The 9,918-nt window shown below is 35.7% G+C and overlaps 1 protein-coding gene across 1 annotated transcript; it reads right to left on the reverse strand.

Annotated features, from left to right (window-relative positions):
* Nucleotides 1-4,222: 4,222 nt before the first annotated feature.
* Nucleotides 4,223-5,330, reverse strand: LOC121245242 (uncharacterized mitochondrial protein AtMg00810-like). Its single transcript, XM_041143503.1, has 2 exons — nucleotides 4,371-5,330; nucleotides 4,223-4,264 (listed from the first exon to the last, which is right to left on the reverse strand). Exons 1-2 carry the CDS (start codon nucleotides 5,328-5,330, stop codon nucleotides 4,223-4,225), a joined length of 1,002 nt encoding a protein of 333 aa, XP_040999437.1.
* Between the last annotated feature and the right edge of the window lie 4,588 nt (nucleotides 5,331-9,918).

Below are 9,918 nucleotides of genomic sequence, written 5' to 3' on the forward strand. Positions count from 1 at the left end.
GCCTAGAGAGGTCGATGAAGCCAATGGTGGTGCCGATTTGCCGTGGGTGGCGGCGCAAAGGGTGGTTAAAGGATGAAGTGGTGAAGAGATGGTGGCCGGTGGTGGCGAGCGATAGAAGAGAACGCCACGGCTTTGGACGGTTCGTGGAGGCTAACGGCGGTGCGATAGAAGCTGAGACTGGAGGGAGGTGGTCGCCGGCCGGTGGGGAGAGAATGTGCTGGGCGGTGAGGGCCACGGCGGCGCGGCAGCGGTGGGCTGGGAGAGGGACGAAAACGCACGGGGAGAGAGAGGGAGGCTATCGCGCGGGAAGGGGAAAAGCAAAGGAAGAAAAAGAAAAGGGGAAGAAAGAAAAGAAAGGGAAAAGAAAAAGAGAAAAAGAAAAGTAAGGGGAAAGAAATGAGGTCCAATCCTCACCTCTTGGGTCACAAAAATGATCCAACGAAGATGATTTTAAAACAACAAATCAATTAAAATAATTTAAACGTAATGATACAATAAAAATAAAATAATTAAATCTCACAATCAGTTAATTTAAAAAAAAGAACAATTTAAATGTACAACAATAAATAAATATCAAGAAAACATAACAAATTAATTTTCACAATTTAAAGATCATAAAATAAACCATTTAAAATATCCGATAATTTTAAAACAAGAGAATAAATTTTTGAATTAATAAAAATAATCTTTCAGTGAAAATACACTAAAATACAGGGTGTTACAGATTCCATCAGGCCTTCCATTCTAGCCTTACAGCGACGCCCCCATAGCTGCCAAGAAATGATAGCCGGGAGAAGACCAACTAATTGACCAGTACGATTAGAATTTCACACCCGCCTATGCCAACAATCCACCTTTTGTCTCCATGAACTACCTTCCATCAAAAGAAATCCAAGAACAATTGAGCAAATTCTCCAAATTTTTTCCGCAAAATCCCCTATCGCTAGAACATTATAGAGGTCTTCATCACCAAAAATCGAGCAACAGTCACAACAGCAGACTATAGGAATACCAATTTTGCAGATACGGTCATCTACTGGAAGACAATCATGAATGGCCTTCCACATTGGATTCGAAATTTTTTTTGGAATAGCAAGTTTCTAGACCCATTTAGCCCAAGGAAATTCTGGACCCCTCGAACAAATGCAATTCCATACGCTTTTAGTAGAGAATTTCTCATCAGCATGCGGGAGCCAAATCATCACATCTTGCCCATCTTTAATCCTACCCAGATACAAGATAATCTCCTCAGCTTTTTGATGACCAACCAATCGAGTAAATAACTCCAGATTCCAACTCGATTCAGTTTTACAATCTTCCAATTTAAGGTTCGGTAAAATAGAAATCTGAGTACTCTCACACAAAGGAGCAAGATCAAGCCAATTATCATGCCAAAAATAAAGGTTTCCCTCCCGTACTTTCCATTTAGAATGAGCTTGCACAAGAGGAATAATTTACAAAATCATCTTCCAAAAAAGGGACCCTTTCTTTGTATCCACCATAGAAATATGTCTATCACCAACATATTTAGCATGAAAAAAGTTGGACCAAAGAGAATTACTTTGCACAATTGTTAGTTAAGTTTGGAAAAAGTCCAAAACTGCAATATGAATGATAAAATGATCTGGGGAAGAAGAGCCATTGAGAAGAGTGAGAAAAGTAATGGAAGATTGTCTCCTTTTATGGCAACCATTTGATGGAAAAAATTCGTGTTTTTGTTCCCCCTCTACGAACTATTAAATTTTTTACTTTTGTTTATAAAAAATTTCTTGAAGCAATATCATCATAGTTCCCCTTTTTTTTTCTTTTTTTTTTTTTTGAGATTGTGCAAAATAAGCTTATCAGGCTTGAGGTGAGAATGTTGTAAAGAAAGTTCAATGACTTGAATTTTGTCTCTTAGATCGTCAAGTTTTTAAAAAATATTGCTAAAACCAGAAAAGTTTTAATCATTCCAAGCAATTTTTAGGCATTTTAATTTAAAATTAAGTTTATTAAGGCTAGAAAGATGGCATGATTGACTCTAAGTAGTAGAAACAAAGTCAAGAAAAAAGGGTGTTTTGTCCAGATCCTTTGAAACTTAAAAGAGGAAGGGCCAAATCTGATAGCACTTTTGTTATTGAAATGAAGGGGAGAATGATCAAAATGGTTTCTCTCAACATTTTTGCTACGTACATCCGATGATGGGGAACTGCCGGGTAATCGGCTGACGTCAGCCGATAGATTAAAAAAACCAAAACCAAAGTCGAGCAATCTGATGATACCAAAGATGAAAGCAGAAATGAAATGCAAGAAAAGTATTTGGGTAAAATGCCTCAAACAAACTTTCCTTCTCACAAAGTCATTTTTCGATTTCAATTATTCATTTTCCTCGATTAACTTTTACAATCTCATTTTCTTGATTCGTACATCTGCAATCTCCTTCCCCTCAATCAACTTTTACATTAAAAAAAGAAAAAAGTCAATTGGGAGCCTTTCATTTGTCTGTCGTCGGGAATGAGCTTCTCAAACGATGGCATGGCAGGATTCGACGAACGGAGGCATGCCTGGCAACTCACTGACCAACGAGCCGACTAGCAACCACCACACGGTTCACCGACAACCTTTGTACCAGCATTCCTCCACCCCGTTGCTCCACCCATCGTGATGCTCCTAGACCTAGAAGTCGCCGGCAAGCTCACCACTGAATCTCCTTGTCACAGATCTTGAAAAAGTAGAAAGAGGGTGGGAAGGGAAGAATGAGAGGAAGAAGAGGGTAGGAAAAAATTGATAGAGAGAGAGAAGGAACGAAATGAAGAGAGAGGTAGAAAAAAATAAAACTTTTTATCATCAAAAGATGCAACCGGTTACGTGGGGGTTCTCCAGCAGGTTGCAAGTAGAGTTTTTCTTCTCTCAATATGGTAACCTAAGGGAAGTGAAGGCCCAGTCAAGTCTTTCCCAAATGTAAACACCATCACATCTACAAGATCAAGTGTATTTGGAACCCAAGAAAGGTATGTCATAAAGGAGTTATGATTGATAAAATGAATAAAGTTAGATTTGGCAGTCAAAGAGGTAGGGACACATCCAAGCTTTTCATCATCTTACTTTATGATATTGAAGTCCCCAACCTAACCCAAGGAGAAGCCGACGTATTCAGATTGGAAAATGGAAAGGGAGTCTCATAAAACTCTCCTAAGCATATAATTACAAATGGCATAAACAATGAAAGAAATTGATAGAAAAAGTGAAATGTTGTTCCACAGATAAAATAATACTAATAGGGATATCATCTTTAGCACAAACCCAGATTTTACCACCATTCGCTTTGTTAGAAAAAACATGTGCAAGGCCCAATTTTTTTCCGACATCATCAACTTTAGAAAAATGGATCATAGGCTCTAACAAAGCAATTAAAGGCAGTTTATTAACATGAACTAATTTTTTCAAGTGAAGCAACGTGTCTTGATTGTCAATGTCTCTCACATTTCAAATTAAAGACAGACTTCATTAAGAAATAATCTAGGTTCTTGTGTTGGGAAAAATACCGGTTATTCGAGTTACTCTTTTACCTATCTTCTTCTTAGCTGAGAGTGCCACAATTTCTGAATCAGATAGATGGATTTTTAATAGCTGCTATTCATCTTCTGGAATAGCTGTACTAGAATTTAAATTTAGATCGTTAGCTAGCATAGAAGAAGAATTAAAAATATGTATCTCCTCCATAGGCAAAGCCTCACCAATAATGCTCGGGTTATTGTCCTTGTGGTCCGCATGATAGGTTTTAGGAGTAGAGGGAGGTTTCGGTTGGCTTATTAGAGTCCACATTAGCCTATGAATTTGGAGGGTTATTGATACAACTTCAATCAAGAAGATAGGAGATTAAAGAAGGTAAAAAGAAATCAAATCTGTTATTATTCCGCTTTAAAGAAATACATCAACTTACCCTTCTACTTATATACAACTGAGTCTAACTAACTGATGGTAAAAGACTAAAACAGAATTAACTAAACAAAGTAACTATAGTATTTAGTAAGGACTAAGAAGTGAAATCAACTTGACAGTATTTACAATAGTCCCCTTCAAGATGAATGATAGATGTTGTGAACATTCATCTTGCATAACAAGGAATGAAAAACATTAGAACCGAGAGGCTTGATTAACAAATCTACAAGTTGATGAGAAGATGAGACATGTAGTGTTCTGAGCAGGCCAGCTTGAATTTTCTCTCTAAAGAGATGACAATCTAATTCAATATGTTTCGTTCTCTCATGATAAACGAGATTAGCTGCAATATGGAGTGTAGGTTGGTTGTCACAAAATAATAAGGAAGGTTTAGAATGAAGCTGATAAAAATTAGTGAGCAATGACTTTAACCAAGTTAATTCACAAACTGCATATGCCATGGATCTATATTCAGCCTCTGCAGAAGACCTGGAGACAGTGGTTTGCTTCTTGGATTTCCAAGAAACTAATGAATCACTAAGGAAAACACAATATCCAGAGACAGATCTTCTTGTATCAGGACAATTTGCCCAATCCGAATCAGCAAAAGCTTTCAAAATAACTCTAGATGAAATGGAAAGGAAAATGCCTTGACCTGGTGCCATCTTGACATATCTAACTATTCTGAGTGCTGCTTGCATATGAGGAACACGAGGTGATTCTAAAAACTGACTCAAATAATGAACTGAGTAGGTTATATCTGGCCTGGTATGAGTAAGGTACAATAACTTGCCTATGAGCCTCCTGTAGGCAGTTGTATCTTCAAGCAATTTTCCATCAGACTTAGAAAGTCTGCAATGGGAATCCATAGGAAAATTCACTGGCTTAGAAGCCAATAAACCAATATCAGCTATCAATTCTAGTGCATATTTTCTTTGGCATATAGAAATGCCCTTCTTGAATCGAGCTATTTTCATTCCTAGGAAATACTTGATAGGACCTAAATCCTTTAGCTTGAAAAATGTACTCAAAGAGTGCTTGATATTCTGAACAACAGAGAGATCACTACTGGCCAGTAGGATATCATCCACATACACCAAAAGAGCCACAAAATAATCATTTGTTTTCTTTGTAAACAATGAATAGTCAGATTTAGATTGAACAAACCCCAACTCAACCAAGGCTACAATGAACTTTGAGTTCCATTGCCTAGAGGCCTGTTTTAATCCATATAAGGATTTTTGTAGCTTGCAAACTCGAGTGTCCCCCTTTTTAAGATATCCAGGTGGAAGTCTCATGTAAATTGTTTCATCCAAATCACCATAAAGGAAAGCATTATTGACATCTAAATGCACTAGATGCCAATTATGAATTGCTGCCAAGGATAAGAAATACCTCACTGTCACCATTTTTGCAATTGGAGAAAAAGTTTCTAAATAGTCAAGCCATTCCCTTTGAGTATAAGTCTTGGCAACTAGTCTTGCCTTATATTTCTCAATTGAGCCATCATCATTAAACTTAGTTTTATATACCCACTTACAACCGATAGAATTTTTATCTTGTAGAGGTCCAGTGAGAGTCCATGTATCATTTGATTCTAAGGCAGCTAATTCAATGGACATAACATCTCTCTAATGAGAATGCTTAACAATTTGGTGGTAGAAATCAAGATCTTTTTGAGATGAAATAGAGATGCTAAAAGCTTTATGAAAAGGAGACAAATGTTCATATGATAAAAATTCAGAAATGTTGTATTTGTTACCTGAAGTCATATCAGATGAGCCAAGAGATGATGTGGTAAAGGTAGAGGCTAAATTGCAATGATAATTTTGCAAATAGTCAGGAACTTTTTGTTGTCTAGTAGACCTTCTAAGAGGAGGAAAATGATTTGTACCTTGTAATGGAGGAATATCTGGAATTTGGTTTGAAGAGGGTGAGGATGCTGGTGTAGATGTAATAGAATTCGAGATATTATTGGAATTAGTTGACAAGTAATCTGGAATGTTTGATGATTGTGATTATATGGTCTGAAATGGAATTAGGTAATACCAACTCAGATGGTATGCAAGTTTGTTGGGAAGAATCTATAGTCTGAAAGGGAAAAAGATGCTCATGAAAGATTACATCTAGGGAAACAAAAAAATTATTAGAGTTCAAATCATACAACTTGTGTCCTTTTGTTCCAAAAGGATAACTAACAAATGCACACTTTCTAGCTCTAGGAGAGAATTTTGATATGTTATTGCTTAAGGTAGAAGCATAACATAGGCAACTAAACACTTTAAAATGATTATAAGAAGGGGTATCACCATAAAGAATCTGTTGTGGTGATTTATTTTCAAGAATATGGGATGGTATATGATTAATGATGTGAGTTGCTGTTAAAAACACATTCTCCCCAAAAATTTAATAGAACATTTGATTGAAATCTTAAAGCTCTTGCCACATTCAAAAGATGTTGATGTTTCCTCTCAACTATTTAATTTTGTTGAGGAGTCTCAACACAAGAAGTTTGGTGTATAATTCCTTTATAATAAAAAAATTCTCTCATTTGAAATTCTAAACCATTATCTGTTCTTATGCATCTTATTTTCTGGTGGACCTGTGTATAATCCAAGTTATAAAATGCTATAAAAATATGTTTAACTTCAGATTTAGATTTCATTAAGTAATCCCAAGTTGATCTAGAATAATCATCAACAATTTTCAAAAAAAGCTTGAAACCATCATGAGTAGGTACTGAAAATGGATCCCATATATCACAATTAATTAAATGGAAAATTGAACTAGGTTTATAAGAGTGAACTGGAAATGATAATCGGTTTTGCTTTGCCAATGGGCAGATTGTACAATGATGTTCATGTACAGATTTATTGAAAGTGAAATTTGGAATTGACTTGGAAAGGAACAATAACCTCGAAGATGAGGGATGACCTAGTCTATTATGCCACAAGTGATAAGCAGAATTTACACTAGGTGAAAGTATGGAAGTAGCAATTGTACTGATTGATGGTTGTTGTAGAAGATAAAGGCCGGCTGTCCTTCTACCCTTCCCAATCATCTTCCATGGAGTAAGACCCTGTATATAGCAAATCTCAGGCAAAAAAATAAAACAACATTTCTGATCAGATGTAAGTTTAGTTACTGAAAGAAGATTATATGCAAAACTAGGAACACATAAAACATCTTTCAAAACTAAACCCTTTGATAAATTGACAGTACCAAGATGTGTTACTGCAACATTTTCTCCATTTGGTAATTTGACAAATGTATTGAGAACTCAAGTGATTGAGGTGAAAAGATTTATAGAATGAAAAATATGGTCTGTAGCACCTGTATCTATGATCCAGGTGCTAGAGAATGATGTTAAATTCTCATTTTTCATGGATGGAAAGGTTGAATGACAAACTGTTTTACCTGAGAATGAAGGCAGATTGGATGTTGATAGTACATTTGCTGCCTGATGAGTGTTTTTGGGTAACTCAGTTGGTTGTGGTCGAATTAATGCCAATAGTTGCTTATACTCTTCTTGAGAGAAAGACATGCAATTTTGATCAAAAGGAGTACTCGAGGGTTGGACCCTTACTTGATTTGTTGATGAAACTTTTCCTTTTTGTTTGTAACTTGGCGGGTATCCATGTAATTTGTAACACTTGTCCACTGTGTGATTGGTTATTCCACAGTGAGTGCACAATAGTTTTTCTTTTCTGTATTGCTACTTTCCAGTATTAACCTTCAAACCTTTAACTCTTTTGTTCATGAAGGCTACATTAGGTTCAAACCCTACTCTTCCCATAGAGCCAACTTCTCTTTGTTTCTCTTCTTGACTGATTAAAAAGAAAACTTTAGTAATAGGCGGTAAGGGTTCCAATAGTAAAATCTGGCCCCTGACATGAGCAAATTCTTCATTTAGACCCATAAGAAACATGATTACATGTTGATGTTGTTGATACTCTACAATCAAACGAGCAGCTCCACAAGTACAGTTTTTAGATGCAGCACATGTACAACAAGGCATCTGATTATAGTTCATGAGTTCATCCCATAAGCACTTGAACTTTCGATAATAAACACTCACCGAGGTTTGATCTTGAGATAAAGAAGAAAGCTGTTTTTGCAACTGGAAAATCCTTGGTCCATTGCCTTGAGAAAATGGATGCTTCAACTCATCCCACATCTCTTTGGCAGTTTTTGCATATACAATGGTTTCCCCAATATTCCTGACCACGGAATTAAGAATCCATGATAATACCATGCTATTACATCTATCCCATTTAGCATATGAAGAATTTATTTCAACTGGCTGAGTAATGGCACCATTGATGAAACCGATTTTGTTCTTGGCCTTCAAAGCCATTTCCATTGATCGAGACCAACTGTTATAGTTGTCTCCTGTGAGCAAATTGGAGACCAAAATCGATCAAGGAGAATCTCCATTTTGGAGATGATATGGACTGGAATCTTCTATATTCGACGAAACAGGGAAGGAAGAAGAAGGAACTTCCATTCTTGCAGCGGATGAGAGATAGAGAGAAAAGATAGAAGATGACAAAAAGTTTGAATTCATTTAGCATGCCGTAGCAAAGGATACTATCCAGCTTAAAAGGTGTCAGCTGGCTAACGGTCAGGAAACATAAAAAAAAAATAATAAAAGCAATAGACCATAAGGCCTTATTGTCGTAAGGCCAAACGGCCAAAATAAGAAAAAACAAGACAAAATAATTGGGCCCTAGGGAACACACTCCCAGCCCATTAACGAAATTAAAGCATGTGGTGATGAAGCTTGGCCCGGTCCAACCCTTTCGTTGACTCCCAAGCGACTTAAGCCTTCTGTTGATCCCAGCATACTTCACGTGTTTGACCGAACCTTCTCGAGAACTCTTCTCTTCTTCCTCCTAAACTCAATCACACCCTTTCTAATGGAACTCTAGATCGGTTTGATCAAGCCGTGTAACAATGGATTGCCGGCTCGCACTTTTTGAGCTGTGGTTGTTTAATCAACAAGGAGATATTAACAATTGGGATCAAGGAGAGCTTAGGCCGCTCTACGTGTTTTGAAATTTCAGGGTCAGGGTTCTCTATAATCGTAGCCCTAAACTTGTAATAGAAGCAAGAAGATGTAGAAAATTTTGAGAAAAAAAACTGCTGTAATTTTATCCTACACTAAATACTAAATACTTTTTTAATAATAAAATCATTTAATAAAATTATATAATTAAAATTTATATTATAACGAATTCTATTTCCTACTTCAATTCTAAACAATAGTAATAATAAAAAATCTCTGAAAATACATTCCACTTTTTGGTCTCGTTTGGAATTTGGACTGAACTGAAATCAATTCAGTTTAGTCTAATTTTAAACTAAATCTAATAACCAAACACTTAACTTTTAAATTATTAAACTTATCTCAATTTAAAATCTATTTACACGTGTGACTCATAACTTTTTTTAACTTAACGCATCTTTACACGTAGGACCCACAATATTTTTCCAACTCAACATTTATTTACACGTGAAACCTATAATATTTTTCAACTTTCCATAAATATATCTAAATTCATTTTAATATCTAAATATATATAAACTTATCTTAGACGGACTCCACAATTTCCATTCTATCATCTCAACTTATTACTATTTATAAAGAACTCAATTCAATCTTATTTCAACTCAATTTAACATCTAAACGAGATCTTAGTATATCAATTTTTTAGTCCTGGGTCGTTAACGCTAGAGAGTTTTGACCCATTTAAATTTTTCTAACATAAATCCTGCTAAACCCAATCTTTGAATTCTTTAACTATAAAGTATTATGTTTGCAAAATTTATAGAAAATGCTTTTAAACACCTAAAAATAGCTGAAAACCTACTTTTGTTTTTCAAGACACTAAATTAAGATTTTTGTTGAAAAATGAACACTGAAAACCACAAGAATAATTTTATAAAGTGCTTTAGGCTCATGCTTATTAAACAATTTACTACTTAAAACTTTTT

Source organism: Juglans microcarpa x Juglans regia, unplaced genomic scaffold (genome assembly GCF_004785595.1).
Source record: "Juglans microcarpa x Juglans regia isolate MS1-56 unplaced genomic scaffold, Jm3101_v1.0 JmScfU0011, whole genome shotgun sequence".
In the NCBI taxonomy this organism is placed as follows: domain Eukaryota; kingdom Viridiplantae; phylum Streptophyta; class Magnoliopsida; order Fagales; family Juglandaceae; genus Juglans; species Juglans microcarpa x Juglans regia.